This window comes from Scardinius erythrophthalmus (assembly GCF_964197995.2).
Source record: "Scardinius erythrophthalmus genome assembly, chromosome: 12".
NCBI classification, from domain to species: domain Eukaryota; kingdom Metazoa; phylum Chordata; class Actinopteri; order Cypriniformes; family Leuciscidae; genus Scardinius; species Scardinius erythrophthalmus.
Genome location: NC_138232.1, coordinates 4412286 through 4432343, shown reverse-complemented (window position 1 = coordinate 4432343; position 20058 = coordinate 4412286). Strand labels below are relative to the sequence as shown.

Here is a 20058-nt window from a genome sequence, read left to right as displayed (position 1 = left end):
TCCCCCTAAATAACTATTACAGACAAATGCTTTGATAATAAATAGACTTAACATACAGAAATGATGGTGCAGTTTTATTTTAAGATCACAGGGCTCCAGACTAACATTTGAGGGCAGCAGCACTAAGTTCTACAGAAAGTGTTTGGTAGCACTGTGGGATGACAAAGCACTGAGCTTAATTTGAGGTGTACAGATAAAGTTAACTTTAATTATTATCATTCATAATGTCTTAATATTAATTCAAAAGCAAAATGAGTGACAAAATAGATATTAGGGAGTGAAAATAGCCAATAAGCGCCCTCAGCAGCTGTTTACAATGGTAATTTAATGGTGTATTTTTTTTTAAATAAGTGTGAGTTTTCTTACTTCTTGAAACTTTCAGTTTTATAAATAGAGACAATCTTTAAAGGATGAACAAAAATGTTTTGGTCAACACATTAAAAATAACATTTAAATATGATATAGTTTTGAAGTGCTGGAAAAAGATGTGTAGGCTACTGTTTTAACCACAGTATACCATAGTTATAGTTATGCCTGGTTCAGATTACACAATTTTTTTGTATGTTACGATAGTCACTGTGTCAGATTACACGATTTTGACTCCTAAAAATCTTGTCATGTTGTGGACAAGAAACATGTCAGACTACACGTTGCTTTACGACCAGTCATCGCGAGCCGTCTCACCACTCACTCACTCACTCACTCACTCACTCACTCACTCACTCACTCACTCACTCACTCACTCACTCACTCACTCACTCACTCACTCACTCACTCACTCACTCACTCACTCACTCACTCACTCACTCACTCACTCACTCACTCACTCACTCACTCACTCAACCCGTCATGGAGGACTTAATGGAAAATTAAACATGCTAGTATTTTTGTCGTGATGTCGTGAAGCATCGCAGACGCAACGTCGGTTGTCGCCCACTATGACTCACTCACTCACTCACTCTTGACAGAACCCGTCATGGAGGACTTAATGGAAAATTAAACATGCTAGTATTTTTGTCGTGATGTCGTGAAGCATCGCAGACGCGACGTCGGTTGTCGCCCACTATGACACACTATACGAGATGAAATTTACTGGTCGCACATGTGCGACTGGATGTAAAATTCAGTCGCACACTCTCAAATTTTGGGCGCAAAATGCGACCATTTGGTCGCAGTCTGGAGCCCTGAGATTATATCATGTTTAATAACCATTCATTTAACTTTACATTATACTGCATCATATAGGTATGTTTTAGGTATTAATGAACGCATTTATACACAAGAGAGAAAGGTTCTCACTCTAATCTGGTTCTTCAGCTGCTCAGCCTCCTGGCGTAACTGGTCCAGTTCACTCATTTTCCTCTTCTAAAGCTCTGCCTCACTCCTACTGCCGGGACACGTTCTGATCTGCAGCAGACAAAAAAGAAGAAGAAAAAAAACACATTTAGGCTCCAATTCCAATGTTATCCCTTCAATAGACATTTTGAGACGATCAATGAACTTAATTGTGCATATTTCTGGTTTTCAAACATGTAACTTCCCACTATGTAACCGTCTCGGGGCATTAGCATGCGATCTTGAAACACCCATATAATTCGACTGATATCACATGCTAGCTTCATCTGTAAGAGGAATAATCACTGCATTTACCATGTCATGTAACATTGGTTAATGGATTGGCTAGAAGATTGTTTATCAATACACAAGGGTAAATCAAGACTCCATCCCACCACATTAGCTACTGAAAGCACCCAAAGAACCATTTCCTCTTGTGGTGAAATGAGTTGTTGCTCCTTAATGAAAAATGCAGAAGTACAAAGAGAACAACGGAAAGAAATGTGATTCTGTTCTTTTATTATGCCCATAAACAGCAAGGGAAAAAAAATACCTTTTCCTAAACTCTAGCATGAAAAAAAAAAAAACATGAAACCGCATTTTACATCCATAATGTGACAAATTATGAGTAAAACAGGATATTCAATGAGAATGTAGGACAGCATTTTATCCATTGGGAATTGATTGGATGATGAAAACTGGGTGCTACATCCAAGAATGGGGTCATGTGGTTGAAGGGAGGGCTGAAAATAAACAAGGGCTTGATGACAACAGCTGAAAAGGAAAGTCATTTCAAAGGCGGAGCAATTTATAACATTTAAATGTATGATTATGGAGAATAAACATTATGGAAACCAGGAAAGTAAATAGGGTCATTTTAATTTCATCCGATAGACTAACAGCAATTAACTATAACAGCTAGCATTAAAGGTAAATATGCTGCAATGTTCTTGCTGAACAAAGCCAGCAACTATTGTTTGTCTATACAAAGTGCTGGTTTCCAGGCTGAAACACTGATTCAATTCCTTAATAATAATAATAATAATAATAATAACCCGACGCACTCTGAAACCCTTATAGCCTGTCCGTTTTAATCTTGATTTAGAGTAAACGCACTCAACGGACAACAGCGAGTCCTAGGCCAGCTCTCATCCTATTAGCGTTCCCAGCCCACAGCCGTGTTTTCACACCTCTCTCTCCACAGTGTCATTGACATAATCCTGGGACACGCTTGATTCAGCTCCTTCAGGCAAATCCAGTTAAGACACACCGGGGACACTGATCGGAAGAGCAGCATCTATCCTGCTGACCCAAATCCTTCATGCGCTCAGACAAACGGCTGATGAAGGCAGCTGTTTTAATGGGCCATTGGAGTGTACGCATCTAACGCTGGAGAAATGCAGCTAATGATGGGATTAATTTTAGAGGTATGTGAAGAGCATGGAAAGGATCCACTTGCTGTAAGAGATGCGATGACGGAAAACAAACGTTTCACGTTAATACAAGTATAAGTGTGGCACGTTCACGGTCATGCACACTGCAATATACTGTTACTCCTCAAATATATTGAGGAATATTTGGATGAGCAACCAAGGCCAAGTTGGGTATATGGTCTATTCATGGTGCATACAAAATTGACAGGATTGGCACTACAACACTTTCACTTTTTAAATGCATTGACTTTCAGGTCTTTAGCAGACAAATGAACAACTCAAACAGTCCATTGTTCAGCCAATTTAAAAGATTTGCTGTTTTGCACATCCCAGTAATGCTTCCATGTTCTACAAAATGTTCAATTGACTATTCTAGGCCAACATTATATGACCTACTTGAAAAATGACTTCAAATATAGAACAATTTGCAGCTGCACAATATCTTGATTCTTAAGAAGCTGTCATCTTTCCCATTAGCCTGGTCTTAGTTGTCCTGATTGAGCAAGATGAATGCAGGTTCAAGCTTGAGTATAGACAGTCCAGATGAACATCAAGACCAAGGAAGGGCTAAGAGGAGAAAGGATGAGGAATAATGACAAACACCCACTATTCAAGCTGAATTGGTCAGCTGAGTACCATCAAGCAATGATAAAGACGTTTGAGTGACATTAGCACTACATAATAGAGAAGCCACATATGCTTGTTACTCCCAGATGTCTGTGGTCAGGCAATCTAGCACTATAAATTTAGTTGGATCCATTTCCTGTAATTGCCATTGCCCTCTGGTGCATTATGCCATGTCCTAATTGTGAAATCAATGGTTCCATGTTTGAAATGTGAGTTAGCTGTGTGAACGAACAAGGCAGATATGTCATCGGAAGATAACATTTCTTGAGTTTGTCACCCAACGAAAGAACTAAGCACCTCATGTAGGCGTTTACCTGGGTGAACAAATGGTTTTAAAAAAAAAGGTTTAGAAAGTTACATGCATAGCAAACATATCTTAAAAAGAAAACAGACAAGGAAACAAGGAAATTCAACAAGTCTGAGGATACATTCCAAGCTTAAAGAACCAAAATACTGAAGTATGTTGAAGACAACAAGCAATTTTACTTCCTGCTATGTGCTGAGAAATTCCTTACCCTACCAGTGTGGTAGAGACCTTTAAACTTTTCTTAAAGTTTCAGGTTATACTCTGAATTTCTTACCTTATGTGGCTTGCACAAGGCTCCTTGTGTTTGACAGCCAGAAAATGTTTCTCTTGGTTAACGTCTTATCCTTTCCTATACACTTGCTTCCTCCTGATTGGCTGACCTCTTAAATGGGCCTGCATCAAGACAATTCGCCTAAGTCCTCTAATCTTGCTGATCAAAATGACATGGTTACAAAAGGTAAGTCCCTCACCTCACCTTCAGTTCTCTTCTAACAGCACAACCCAACATGGATACTACCTGCAGAGAAGCACCAATATGCATAGTTTGATGGATATCACACAATGGAGAATATCATAAATGTCTAATTTATTAAACATTTATAAATCTGTGGAAAAATAAAGCAGCATATAAAGTTTCTGCTGCTCGAAGTGTGTGTGTGTGTGTGTGTGTGTGTGTGTGTGTGTGTGTGTGTGTGTGTGTGAGTGTGAGTGTGAGTGTGAGTGTGTGTGTGTGTGGGGGGGGGATAGAGACACACTATTATGGGCTTCCCAATATCATCATAATCAGGCTAATGCCAACAACCCAACAAAGTAGGGCTGCACGATATTGGAAAAAACTGACATTTGCGATATTTTGTGTTTCTGCAATAAATATTGCGATATGAAAACAATTACACCAGTTTCCTTGATTAATTCTATTTGGAAAGTATTAATCATTCTAGAATAAATGGTATGATCTTGTAGGGGAGTGTATTTGCATAGAAAATCAAATTGTAAGCATAGATACAAATGAAAAAAAAACAAAGATACAAATGAAATAAACAGTGCTTTATGTTTTCCCGTGAAGTCTAACAGCAATAAGGTCGAGATACTGAATTAACAGTGCTCTGATTGATCGGGCGCCGATCGTTATTGGCCAATAAAATGCTTTAAATAGTTTGATCGGTGGTCTTTATAAAAGCCAATAAGAAGAGCTGATCAGACGACGCAAAACTTGCGAGACAAATTTTCTATGCAGCTAAAATTGCTTCACTAACCGGTCTGGCAGTTCTACTAGGTGTCTGAAAGGACAATAAATCTACAACATCTTTGCGGAGAGCGGAGACATTGTAACAATAGCAACCCTGCGGCTGTGCTATTTTAGTCCATTTCTTTCCTTTATAGCGGTGCGCTTTAGTTCTTCCCTAAAAGCTCAAACTTAATGTCCAAGTCAGCTGGATCAGTGATTGTCGTAAAATGCAGTCTACTGTTGCTAAACTGCAGGACGTGCTCTATAATAAAAAGATTATTAAACCTGCACTAAGCCGCGAAAGAGATACTGTTCCCCAAGCAGCTTTCTGTGCACACGCTCCAAGACAGTGTGGAGCACAAACAAGCAAAGTGAACATTGAGCTCCGGGTTCACATCTAAACTGTTAAAAACACAAAATGCCCGGCTTGTTAAGTATTCGCTTAAAGGGTTAGTTCACCCCAAAATAAAAATTACCCCATAATTTACTCACCCTCAAGCTATCCTAGATATATATGACTTTCTTCTTCTAGCCAAACACAGAGTTATATTAAAAAATATCTTTGCTCTTCCAAGCTTTATAATGGGAGGGAGTAGCGCCTGAGATTTTGATTTTGTTAATAACAGCCTTTTGAAACAAAGCAACGTTTTTTTTGTAAGAAAATATCCATATTTATAACTTTATAGACTATAATCACTGGCTTCCGGTAACAGTCGTAGGCAAGTCTAGTTCCGGCGGAAGAGTGACCTCTGACCCGACGCATAAGGTAAATTATGGGATCATTTTTATTTTTAGGTGAACTAACCTTTTAAAGGGGGGGTGAATTACTGTTTCATGCATACTGAGTTTTTTACACTGTTAAAGAGTTGGATTCCCATGCTAAACATGGTCAAAGTTTCAAAAGTTAAGTTGTACGTTTGAAAGAGTATTTTTGTTCCAAAAATTGTCCTTCCGGTTTGTCACAAGTTTCGGAAAGTTTTTTTCGAGTATGGCTCTGTCTGACGTAAGAGAGGGAGGAATTTCCTTATATGGGTCCTAAGGACACTTCTCCGGTAAGATCGCGGGCGCACTCGTAGACCAGAGCAAGAGAGTGAAAGCAGTTCGCCATCAAAGCGCCCTGCCCGGCTTTTGGGAAGTCAGTGTCACCAAAGAAGTGTGTTTTTGGTTGCCAGGGCAAGACAACCCTGCACAGATTCCCAAAGAACCCAGCGTTAAGGAACCCGTGGATGGAGTTTGTTTTCCTGAGCATAAACGGAGTTGTGCAAGACTGTTGTTCCCTGCATTTCGACGATGATTGTTTTATAAACAAAGCCCAGATCGTCTAATGCTTAAGGATCGAGCAGTCACAATGATAAAGGTTCGCGGTCGTGCGTTGGAACGGTGAGTAAAACTGTTGAACAAATGTCTCTGTGTGTTGTTAGCTCGGCGCGTTAGCACAGCTTTAGCTTCGCCCACACGGCCCGCCACCAGCCGCTCGTTTTTTTCCGGAAAGACTCGGTACAGCCAATCTTTCAATTAAAAATATAATAAAACAAAAGGCTTTTTGGAGATATGAAGGATGCAATATTACTCTATAGGTACTCAAGATTAACAGGAGATTGAGTGAAAATGAGCATTTCACCCCCCCTTTAAACGCCATCGGTTATGTCTTATGTGAACAAACAGTTGGGGTAAAAAGTTGCATGTGTAACAACAGTATATTGGATCTGTGCAATCGATCTTAAAGTAACAGCAACTTAAAGGGATATTTCACAACTGGAAAGATGAATGTGCATTTAAATTGGTTCATTTATGCAGTAGAAATGTGAAATTATTTTATAAGTCAGTGCCTTCTAGACTGAGAAAAGCCAGAAAATGTATTTTTGGCTCATGTGGATGAAAGACAACAGCTCCCAGAATGCACTTACTTCGCTGCCCTACCACTCCCAAGCCACGCCTACCGGTTACAGAGGGCAGTATCAGAAGAAATGATACAACTAGGCTACTAGTCGACTCGAAACTGAAAAGACGGCGTTTTATCGTGAGATCCCCCTATGGGCGGGTTGAAGACATGCGGAACGAGCTCCTCCTACTGGCTGGAGTCTCTCGCCTCTGGACAAAAAAGCCTCTGATGATGACGCTAAATGACAATATTTTGCGTCATCTGAGGTTTTTTCCAGACACACAATACAGAAATCTCTCGTCTCAGGGGGACATGAGGGAGGGAAGCACAGTCATTCGAAAATACTACCGGGTTTCTAGTGATACAAAGCTTAATGCTAATCGGTGAAGTATCCCTTTAATATTCCTGCTGGCATCTGTGTCAATGTTAATCAAACAAGACAGAAAAATCACTCAATGATCTTTAGTAGATTTAGTAGGATAAATCTATATTTAAATTATACAGCGAAGACTATGCAGAGCTGTTCTACATTTGATTACTTTGAAAAACTTTTATGTTTATTTTCATAATTTCAGAGGAATGTTAAGCTCTAAGCTGTTCCTAATCACGTCTGAGAGGGAATGGAATATGTTGCACATGTTGCTTGCCAATAAATAATGAGTTGTCAATTCATAACACTTTCTCATCTGATTTTATTTATACTTAAAATGCATTGGTGTTAAGAATAGTATAATTTATTTTGGGCAGTCGGTATCTGTGATTGTATTTGCCAAAACTAAAATAACACTGCATAGTCTGTATAAATTAAATATAATCTTTGTTAAAGCTCCAAAAGTGATTTTCTCTTTGCATTTTTTTGTTTGATTAAAATTAATGACATGGATAGAAACATTTTTTTTGGGCTGCCGTTACTTTAAGACCGAATGCACAGATCCCATTAACCGGGATCTAAAAACACGACACTCAAGTTAAAATAGGTTCAACTTTTAAAAAACGTGTTTCGACCTTGTGCTTTTTTCATTGCACTGACCTGCATCTCACGTTGTTAACAGCAAAATGTTATGTATATGACAGTCCCAAAAATAGTTATTGTTGTGAGCAGCAATGAACACCATCAGGGAAACTGAAGAGCTTCGCTAGCGGGCTACTTAAAGTGTCATGAACCCTCTTCCTAATAATATTTTCATTACATTTACATTAACACTACAGTCTCTAAACAAATGACACACGTCAGTTTAACACAGAAAGAATAAAGGCAGAGTTACTTTTTTTGTTCATTGTTCTTAGGGCTGTCGCGATAACCGCAATATTGTAGTACCGTGCTACTGACTGACAAGCCAACCGCAGAGGAATGAAAGTAACCGCAGCAACCGCAATATTCACAAGGCTATAGCCTAACCTTCTTGTTTCGAACTTTGTGCATGTGTATTGAATGTTAAATAAGTTAATAATGATAAGGCTGTGTTTACCATGGTGATTTGTACTGAGGCTTCGTGGATTTGCACTTAACAAGCCTAAACAGACAGTGAAATCAGAGAGATGGACTGAGCGCGTGCGATTACCTGCGTCTTTGAGGTCAAGTCATATATATTCGTGAAAAGGTTGCGAAATATTTGTCGTATCATCCTTTTAATGTTTAAAGGGATATGTCAATTTAAATTGAGTCATTTATGTAGTAGAAATGTGAAATTATTTTAGAAGTCGGTGCCTTCTACACTGAGAAAAGCCAGAAAATGTATTTTTGTCTCATGTGGATGAAAGACAACAGCTCCCAGAATGCACTTGCCAGGGTTTTTCCTGGGTCAAAACTGGTCTTCGGTGGTGGCTGACCGACATGGTCATCCACACACAGCAAAGAGTACCCTAGTACCCACATGATCCGCAAGCCCAATATTGACAATACATGTTAAATTTAAAATAAATACAAAGAAACAGTTTGTGATTTTTTTCTTAACCTATTTATTCAGGAAAAAAGAGCAGTGAGTGATTTTCTCTTTGCATTTTGTTGTCTTATTAACATTAAAGGGATAGTTCTCCTAAAAATTCAAATTATCATAATTTACTCTCTCAAGTTGTTTTAAACTCGAATAAGTTTCTTTCTTCTGTTGAAAATAAAAGTTATTTGGAAGATTGTGGGTAACCAAACAGTTGATGTACCCCAGTGACTTCCATAGTATATTTTTCTCCTATGGAAGTCAATGGGGACCAGCTACTGTTTGGATAGCCACATTTTTCAAAATATTAATATTAGAAAAATATTAGAAGGAAATTAATAGAGGATTGGAACAACATTAGAGTGCGTAAACTATGAGATAATGTTTATTTTTGGGTGAACTATCCCTTTAAGGACAAGCAGCAGCGTGTTTACTATTACTACTGTCTCTTTAAGAGTTGTGCGCGACGCGTCTACTATACACGCATTTGACAAGCAGATTTTCTCTCAATTTTCTCAAGTTTGCTTCCACTTTAGACATAACCGACTTTGTTTATGTAAACCTTGTGTGTATTTAACAGTATAAGCACAATAAGACTCGAAAGATAACTTAGTCAAGTATCCAGGCGCTGGTAGACAGGCTTTTAGTGCATGTGAGCTTCACATGTACGCGCTGAGGAACTCACACGTAACAGTGCACCAGCACGCGAATTAGCCTAAATGTTTAACCGACAAGGCATTAAAGCACATGTAAATTATGAACTGCAGTGTCCCGTTCCGTTCCGCTGCGTTAACATTTTATGTGAATATACGTCGCGTTGTTCAGTATGTTGGGACCATAGTAGACTGTAAAAAAAAAAAAAGAGGCGCCAGAACAGATATAATGCACGATTCTACGATATTTCTTTAAAAGCAGATCGTGGAGACATTATAATCATCCACGATCAAAAATCGACATATCGAGACCCCTAAACCACTTCAAACTGGATAGATTTTTTGCGTTTATTTAAAGTTATGTCAGCTGCATGTGCGGAATGCTTGTCACAAGATGTAAGAGAAGATAAGGCAACTTTTTTTTGACTGCAATTCACACCCAGCGCTAATTCAGCAAAAATATTCTCCGAATGCACCACGTGAAACATGGATTCGGTCTTCCGACCTTTAGGATCAGTTGATTTTGATGCGAGGGAGAGAGCAAAGAAGACGGAGAGTGCGCGCGCGGGGGTGGGGCGCTGTGATCGTTCTCTCCGTCACTCCGTCAATAGCCTGCTTCACTCACAAAACCCAATTACAGATCAAATAAGGCTTTGGCGGGACAAAAAATCGTTTTGTCGGCCGCCAAAAAATTTTCAATGTAGGAAAAACCCTGCTTGCTTCGCTGCCCTACGAGGCCACTCCCAAGCCACGCCTACCGGTTACAGAGGGCAGTATCGGAAGAAATGATACAACTAGGCTACTAGTGACTCGAAACTGAAAAGATGCCGTTTTATCGTGAGATCGCACCCCCTATGGGTGGGTTGAAGACATGCGGAACGAGCTCCTCCTAGTGGCTGTAGTCTCTCGCCTTTGGCCAAAAAAGCCTCTGATGACGCAAAATTACGACACAATAGAGAAATCTTTCATCTCAGGGGACATGAGGGAGGGAAGTACGGTTATTCAAAACTACTACCGGGTTTCTACTGATTCAAAGCTTAATGCTAATCGGTGAAGTATCCATTTAAGGGGCCGTTCACATATCGCGTCTTTTGCGCGTTCAAGTTATTTCAAATATAGGCGCACGGCAAGCTCGCTCATAATGGAAGCAACGCGTAGCAGAGCTACAGCACGCGTTTTTCAGTGGTGGAAATCCATTACTGAAACTTCCTCGTCGTTGTGGAGAGCGCAGGTCATGGTTGCATAGCAGCGCTAGTCAATGCATTGAATAAATGCCATTGGTCTCTATTAAGTGAAGCTTCAGCGTTACCCATGCGACGCATTGCTGGTCAGCTGAGCCTTAAAAAGCGGAGGTAAATAATTAACACCTTGTTTCATTACATTATCTTTTAATGAATCAGTGTTTTTGAACATGTTCGTTGAATGTCCCTGACCACCGTAACAATGTAACTGCGCGCTGAGTGACAGCCTATCTGTGTGGAGAGACGAAGATGATACTGGTGAAATATCAGCAGAAAGCCTCTTGTCCAGATTCGAGGATCGGAACTAACTGTTATACATATAAAAATAGCCTAACAAGCTTATTGTCAAGATTATGTTCCATTATGTGGATCCTTATTGTGACATTCTCTTCTGTTTACTTCGCTTCCTGTTTCAACGCTGTTTAGTTTTGGTTACATTGGTTACTGAATATGTTCTCGTTTTTGTGCCTGCTGACCACACCGTAACACTTTATATATCAACCGCGACAGCCCTAATTGTTCTTTAAATGTTTGCCTACTGCATATCAGAATAATTAATCATGTCATCGCGTTCATGATCAGACGTGCGGCTGTATCAGTGTCCTTATTTGCACATACATTTCAATTGAAGACGTAATTAAATATGTGCGCAAACACAGTGCTGGTTAAAGGGTTAGTTCACCCAAAAATGAAAATTCTGTCAGTAATTACTCACCCTCATGTTGTTCCAACCCCGAAAGACTTTCATTCATCTTCGGAACACAAATTAAGATATGTTTGATGAAATCTGAGTGCTGGATCACTCCTCCACAGGCTTATGGACACTATAACTTGCTGGCCCAGAAAATGTATTAAAGACATTGTTAATATAGTCCAAGTGACTCCAGTGGCTCAATCTTAAGTTTATAAAGCGACGAGAATACTTATTGTGCGCAAAAACAAACAAAAATAACAACTTTATTCCACTTTTCATTTCCTTCTCTCTGGGCCTCGAGTCTTTTCACATAGTGTTTTTGCGTAGCGCGTCTGTGTTGCACGTCACCCCGTAGGCTCACTATTGGGCGACGCTGGTCATGTGTGATACATGGTGACGTGAAACACAGACGCGCTACACAAACACACTACGTGAAAAGACTCGAGGCCCAGAGAGAAGGAAATGAAAAGTGGAATAAAGTTGTTATTTTTGTTTGTTTTTGCGCACAAAAAGTATTCTCGTCGCTTTATTAACTTAAGATTGAGCCACTGGAGTCGCTTGGACTATATTAACAATCTCTTTAATACATTTTCTGGGCCAGCAAGTTATAGTGTCCATAAGCCTGTGGAGGAGTGATCCAGCACTCAGATTTCATCAAGCATATCTTAATTTGTGTTCCGAAGATGAACGAAAGTCTTACGGGGTTGGAACAACATGAGGGTGAGTAATTACTGACAGAATTTTCATTTTTGGGTGAACTAACCCTTTAATGTTTAGAGCATTCTGTATATGATAGCACCAGTCTGTGTATGATCTATGATCCGCATTGAGAGCATTTATAAAAACTCATCTTGGCGTTCCGCGCAGAAACCGCTCTCATTCGCGCTAAAGCTCTTGACATCATCGGGGGAAAATGAAACAACACTGTGCCTGAGGAGACGTACACTTACGACACGTGTCCGAACGCAACGCTTAACAGGCAGAGGTGAAGAAACAGCACTGAAATTGTCTTTTGATCACTTGCGTAATACAGCGCAGTGATTGGGTTAAAAGAGTTCATTCTTATGAACGCTCAGAACCGGGTGACGTACAACCGGCAGCCAATCACACACTCCGAATCAACGCTACTACCCCAGATTCCACGATGTTGCTTTGACTTTGCTTTTCAACACGGAAAAACTAAATTTCTCGGAAAAACGCAAAAAACTATTTCCACTAATTTATGTGTACTTTTAGTGTTTTCAGTGACGTGCAGCTTGTACATATCTGTTCACATCTCAAATAATGTGTTAAGGGGTTTCATGACCCTTTAACTCAACAAAATGCATAGCATCCTATATAAGATTAATCAGATATTTATACAAAATAAATATAATTACAACTTATAGGCTATTTGGCACAAATGCACAAGTGAACTTAAAGTCATAAATGTTATGGATGCACTTATCCTTACCCACAGCAACTAAAGCCAAATAATTCACAACGTTTTATTACAATAGTGTTCTACTTATAATGTTCTGACAGTCCCAGATATAGTTATTAATGTTGTACATTGCTGTTCGAGCTGCATGCGATGAAGCTGAAGATGATCACCGGTGTGTTTTATAAACGCATCCTATATGAGATAAATCAGATATATGTACACAAAATAAACAATTTACAACTACACAAAATAAAGGCTAGAAAATGCACAAGCGAACTTATAATCATGACTCATGGTTGTTGTGGATGCGCTTATCCATAACAACACGCTAAAACACGGGCGTACAAAGAATTCACAACATTCTTTTTAGAGATGCACCGATTGATCGGCTGGTGACCGGAATTGGCCGATTTTCACGTGATCGGCCGTAACTGGCGACCGGCCGGTCAGTCTGACAAATGCCGATTTTATGCCGGTCAAATGCACTCGGGCGCCGCATGATTAACATCGCGCAACATCAGCATCACACGTGCACACGGAGCACATGTAGAAAACCTCGTGAATTACGTCCGTTCAGACCGCAAGCGCGTATTTTTTTTCGGCGTGCATGTTAATCAATATGTGTGCATTCACAACGGGAGCACGAGCAGCGCGAGCGTCAAGCAGGAGCGTCGCGAGCAGTGAAGCGCGTGTTTCGGCGCCGAGTCTATTTGCTGCACTGCTCACGCTCAATTAAAGGGAAAGCACACTTTTGATGCACAAAATAGCCTAAATAGGGTTTCACAAAAAAAAAAAAAGCCCAAAATGCACAGAATGTGTGTGTTTTAACAAGAACTGGAGTAGGCTATGTCAGAAAAGAAAACAAAGACTAACATTTTGTACCCATTTAAACTTGTTTTACTATTCAGTTTGTACAAGTGATTGCAATAGGCCTGTGTGTGTGCTTTGAGAAATGTCTTTATACTGCAAGGCTATATTTATTTTATTTTTTATTTATATATTATTTTATTGCCATTCCCTGTTTTCATACAGGCGTTTCGTTTGCTAAATACATATATAAAATTATTGGATATTGAATGTGAAAAGGAAATGGTTCTTCCACAACATTGCACTTTAGATGTGTGATAACTATGCAAATTGTAAAATGTTCTATTACAGAAAAGATATAAAATAAATATTTGTGTGTGCTGTAAAGTGGTTAGAAAAAATGAAATCGGAATCGGCTAAAATCGGTATCGGCAGGTCAAACTTAATGAAAAATCGGAATCGGCCCAGAAAATTGTAATCGGTGCATCTTTTACAATAGTGTTTCAAGGCTTGAAATTGCGACCATTTTGAAATTTAATCTGTGCGACCTCAAAAAAATTTTGGGAGCATTTGTGCGAGTTTTTTCTAGAAATGCACCAGTCGACTGTGCAAGTCCGGAGTAGAGATCAGCCAAAATAAAATTAAAAACCAAATGCATCTTTATTTGCTCTAAGTCTTGAAATTATGCAATTTAAATCAAAAACAACTGCTCATGCTATTTGTGTGTAGCATCTTTGTTTGGATCATGATTAAAATGCTTGATTCTAATTTCAAATGGCTTCGTTTCTTTGGCCAGCAAATAAATTTGCTTAAACGAAAGAAAGAAAAATTGGCCAATTTGCTTGTAAAAAATCTGAATCGTGATCGGTGCATCACTTACGTTTTCATTTCTCTACAAAGCATGGTGTTTTTAAATAAAATAAATCTTTTAATATATATAAATTGAAGTTGTGGTGCTCCTTAATTTTCTGTGGGTGCTCCTAAACATTTGGGAGTAGGGAGCACCATTGCTACCAAGTAATTCAAGCCCTGTGTTTTCATTATACATTCATGTAGCCTTTATGACAGACTTACGTTGCACTTAACTGAATTTTTCTTTTCAAAGCGATTCCAATCATGTTTCACGCATTTCAAACCCATCATAGCAAACCGTGCGCAACTGAAGTGTCTTAGCTTAAGAAAATAATCCATTATTTATCAAAAAAAATAGAAAAAAAATCTTATTGGGCCGATAATGATAACATTAAAAATGAACATATATCGGAGAATCGACAAGGCGGCAGAAATTTCATGCAACCCTATATATGACCAATGTAAATAAAAAAAAAGAAAAGATTGACAATTGTTCATTTACTTAAAAATAAATAAATAAAACTCAGATATTAACAGCTGCCTTAATCAGAGTAATGCTGATCATTCTTAAAGAGTAAAACAAAATGAACAGTTTATGACAATTAATAACTGTTATTTTCATTGAAAACAAGATATGGCAAAAATAAGCCCAGATATTACAGGCTTACAGTATCATCTTAAATCATGCCTGATCATAAAAAAAAAAAAAAAAAAGATTTAACATTAATATCATCTGATAATGTTATGGTCATCAATACATTCAAACATATAACACCAAACTACACCATGAGCAGGGTTCAAACTTTTCCTTTTACTGTCTGCTAAAATGAAACATTCATAATTACTCAATATTCTGTGCCAAAGGCTCAAGTATAAGATAGCACAAAGCAAAGTCAAATGGTTAAATGCAGCATGGCATCAACATATGTGCTAGAAGAGCTCAATCTCACCCTCAACAAACACTTGATCAGAGTCAGCAGACTGCAGGACAAAAAGAGAGCTGTAAGAAATGGCCTAAAGGTGCCACAGACTACGTATTCTCAGGTCACTTTAGGGCAACTCTTTCTTAGATCCTTTCAGAAAACATTTATTTGACCAAATCCTTATAAATGATCTGAACACACTAAAAGCGTTTATACACAGCCCCGATGTTTATTCAATCTTTATTAGAACTTTATTCCATCAACATAAATTACTCCAAATGTTGAGGATGATGCAGTTTATTAGGCATTAACAGAAGAAAAATAAAATGCATATCGCTAAAGCTGGATCATAGAAAAGACAGTAACCAGCACTATCACTATCCAAGCCTGTAATCCTAAAAGCTAAAATCCACCTACAGTAAATCTGTAATCCCTCTCAGCATCACTCATGGAAAAAACAGCTGTCCAGAGCTGGGATTGAAGTCTAAGAATTTGTGTTACTGTTTCAGAAGAGCTTGCATTCTGAATTCAACAGTTTACACTACTTTTATTACTTATCTTAATGACTTCTAGATATTGAAAATGAAGGGGGAAACAAGGTACTTCAGCTTTTTGGAAAACTTCACTGCTTCAAACAATGAATTAGGAGATAGAAATACAGTAACTGTATATGACCAATCTCAACATGATATCACCTGAATAACCTGAACAAATGGGTGTCAACATGAAAATAAAAAAAATATTCAGAAACTCCATTATCTGAACATAAATCAATTTTGCCATCACACCCATCCATTTATCAGCTTCTAAGGCGTCCAATGGGAATCAAACTGATGCTCTTAGTTACCCACAAATGCAAAAATAAATCAATGTTAGTGTGTATTCAATGCAAAATTGTCAAGGAAACAATGCAGATGATACTTAAGACATTCCCAACATGCATGTGGATTACAAACAATGTGTCAGTAAACACAACGTTAATATAAAAATGAACAATGAATAAAATATATGAAACATTCAATGAATATCAACTTCAATGAACCAACATTAAAGTACAAAATGCCTGGCTTTGACAATTATAAAAATCAATATTTGCCGTGCAGCACCTTTTTGCTTTCGTTTTAAATTTATAAACCATTTAAAAATAGCACTACCTAAACTCAACATAATATTATGAGCAAGAGAATACACCTCTACTAACAAAATACCAACAGAAGTGCACAGCATTTAAAATCAAAAATGCGTTTAATGTGTCAACGATTACATCACAGAGTACTCGAAATACTATTCGATATGCGATTATTTCACAATTCATTTAGTGTAAAATGACGGATATGGAGGTTCAGTGCACTGGGCGCATAAAGAGATATTAATTACAAAATTGAGCAACTTTGCATTTAAATATTTTCCAGAGCTCGTTTAGAAAACAAATTGCTGTTTATAACGGAACGTTGCATTTCCTCGACGTTTGAGCGGGTTAAATCACCGGCATGCTGATATGAGTGCGGAGAGGAAAGCCGGAGAGAGAGAGAGAGAGAGGCTACGGACGCCATCTTGTTCTTGGGCCCCACATTGAAGAATTAATTGATTCCATTTATTTATTCATGAACGGCGTTCCTTTATCTAAATGCCAGCCGAAGAGAAAGGCAAACTCGATCGGTAAGGGGAAAAGGAGGGGGCGAAACATATTTATCCCATAGCCTATATTTCCCCGACCAATCCCTTAATAGTGACCTCAATACTGAGCTGCTCGCCCGTTCTTAAAATATTCCAGCAGCGATAATAAAGGCCATCAAGCTCCATTCATTCCGCGTATCTGAAGACCTGCAGTGCTTTTTGCTGCATTACTGTGATAAATGTTGGCCGGATCGCGGGAGAAAACACATTTAACATGCCTTTATCATCAGCAAAAGCAGTTTAGGGAGGATCGTAGTGGAGCATCACTGAGATGTCGGGAAAGGGAGTCAGTGCAGTGCACCTATGTAAGGTTACCTGACCAGCAAAGAGACTTGGAGATAGTTAATGGAATCCAATTAGGTTGTTTTAAAGAGTAGTTAAAACACTTAATGCAATAAAGACTAACACTTTCACGCCAAGTCGCTTAAATGCACACTGGATTTCAGGTTAAGCCATTTGGACACATTAAGTTAATAAATCCCTTGGCACGTAAATGCATATAGAAAAACCGCACAGTTGAATAGCTTGTAATATTTAGCCAGCTGGTGCAGATACTACTACATAATCCGGTGAACAAATAAATGACTAAACCTTATTTACCGACTGCAATTCGATCAATATTCACATTCAGTACACGGCAATGTGTTAACCAGCATTTGGTGAACAAAAAAAATCCTCGATTCTGTAACAGAGGAAGGCCTAGCTGGGTTGAAAAGCAGAATATTTTGCCAGCAGAAGCTCCAGTAATTAGCCAGTTAGCCTATAGACCAGCCTCTCAACCCAAAACCCTAAACACTCTATATCAAAACCAACTTTTATTCCCGGTAAAACATCCCTGATCACCACACGACAGAATTCCCGCAATCCTCGATCGGTTTAATTTCAGAGGTAACGCCGTTTTTAAGTGCTAGCAAGCTGACTCGCGCAAAACGGCCTCAAGTGAAGTCACCCGACTTCATTCACACTACAGTGAAGGAACGAGCGATTAAACCCTCTAAAAAGTCTAAATACTGAAATATAAGCGCACATAACCGATTAAAATGACTGTTTTTGCCCATTTGCCTAACATTGTTGTGTATGTAAATCGGTCGGCTAGCCGCTACCTGCGCCTCACCCCACCCCCCCTTCATACTCTATGGTGACCAGCATTTTATCCAACAAATTCATCCGTTTTAAACCAAACAACCTATTCCACACACTTAAAATAAGCATTTAGTGTTCCGTACCTGTTCTCAGTCGTAAATGGCCTTTGTTTATATGGCATTGACCGAAATAAACGATGGTGTGGCTGTCAAATCCACGCATCAACGAACAAGACGAGCTAGCTCGCTAACTAGCAGTGGGAGAAGTACCGAATCCACTTCCACAGCGACAAAACTCGCTCCAGCGGGCGGGAAATGAGCCTGTTTGAGGGGGATCTCAACTGCGATGAAAAAATGCAGTCATAAATGTCCGATTAGAGACTTTTGTCAAAGAATAAGTCCGTCGGTGGCCACTTCCCGTTGCCTTCCTTGAAGGAGCACTTCTCTCCAGTTGAGTTCACCTCTCATCCGGCCATCAGACGGAGATGGGCGCGGTAACCCTGCAGTCTGCCCTGGGAAACCCCACGCCGCAGCGAGCGAGCGAGCGGCGCTCTTACGCAGGAATGGAATTGACACAAACATTTCCTATAGCTAATTTAGCAACATTTGTACACACAAATGTACATTTTGGGGGCTAACCGTCTTTTTTTTTCATTGACTTTTTGTAAATACATGCCATTCAAATCGTTTAACCACTTAACTGTCACCGCTAGCAGGACGCTTAATTGGCGCTCTTTTTATTTATCGCCTTTTTTCATATCACATATTTTTGTAATAATCAAAAATTAAAGGTATCATTCGTATGGAAGCTTGTTTCCACCACATAATTCAAAATAAAAAGCCAAATTGCGACTTTTTATCCCGCATTTCTGACTTTTAATCTCAGAATTGTGTAATATAAAGTTTGCGAGTTATAAAGTCAGAATTGCGAGAGATAAACTCGCAATTGGCAGATTGCGAGATATGAAGTCAGAATTGCGTGATATAATGACAGAGATATAAACTCGCAATTGCAAGAAAAAAAGTTAATTGCGAGTTATAAAGGCAGAATCGCGAGATATAAACTCGCAATTGCGAGAAAAATGTCAGAATTGCAAGATGTAAACTCGCAATTGTGAGATAAAAAGTTGCAATTATCTTTTAAAATGTTTTATTCTGTGGCGGAAACAAGCTTCCATACCCTTTTGAAATTGAACCTTGCGTTACCATGGAAACGGTACTCTAAATTATTTTGACACTCCTCCCCTAGCCCGGTTTCAGGTTTCATATTACAAAATTTTATTTTAATTACTAATTTAATTGAATATAATAATTACTTAATCAAAACTTTTCTAATCTTGACAAAACACATATCATCATGTTATCATGTTCCATATTTTGGGATAGAAGTGATATTTGGACAGAAATTTATTAATTTGTTACAGGAGAATTAAATGGAATGTATTTTTGTGACAGCGCCTAAATAAAATCTCAAAGGAACTTCAATTTTTGTGATATTAACTTCAAACTTGGAACACAACTTGTTTAGACACATGGCCTTGATTTTATAGTAATTTTATAGTAAAAAAAAATTATGTCAAATATATATTTCATATAAAAAAATGAGTACAGTACATTTGATTTACATTTGATTTGAACTTTTTCATACTTTCATTTTTTGAAGTGCTTTCACTTCAGCAATAATCTGCTGAGTGTCTTCTTTAAAACAAGACCAAAGGTCTATTCCAAAGCATCCTTGAATACAACCATTTAAGTTTAGATGCATTTTCACGTCTATTCAAAAAAAAAAAAAAAAAAAGAGTTATTAGTGTATCAAAGCGACAAGGTCATTGTGTGATGAATATCTACAACATGAAACAAATTTTCTGCTTCCCTTTTTGCGCTGACATCACAAATCGTATTTTTCATCCCCTCCTCTCAAAACACCTGTCATATAGAGACAGCTCAAGGATCAGTTAAT

At 38.5% G+C, this 20058-nt stretch overlaps 1 protein-coding gene across 4 annotated transcripts in view; it reads right to left on the bottom strand.

Annotated features, from left to right (window-relative positions):
• gnb1b (guanine nucleotide binding protein (G protein), beta polypeptide 1b) overlaps window positions 1-18810 on the bottom strand; it is a 29736-nt gene extending 10926 nt beyond the window's left edge. For 2 of the 4 annotated variants that reach the window (XM_081380313.1, XM_081380315.1), the window contains exons 1-3: window positions 4173-4219; window positions 3977-4095; window positions 1300-1407 (exon numbers count right to left, since the gene is read on the bottom strand). In XM_081380313.1, coding sequence (XP_081236439.1) covers window positions 1300-1356 — 57 coding nt within the window. In that variant the 5' untranslated portion in view covers window positions 1357-1407; window positions 3977-4095; window positions 4173-4219. Of the gene's footprint in view, window positions 1-1299; window positions 1408-3976; window positions 4096-4172; window positions 4220-18242 lie in introns of those variants that run through there. The other 2 variants (XM_081380312.1, XM_081380314.1) reach the window with 1 other exon arrangement.
• Window positions 18811-20058: the final 1248 nt, after the last annotated feature.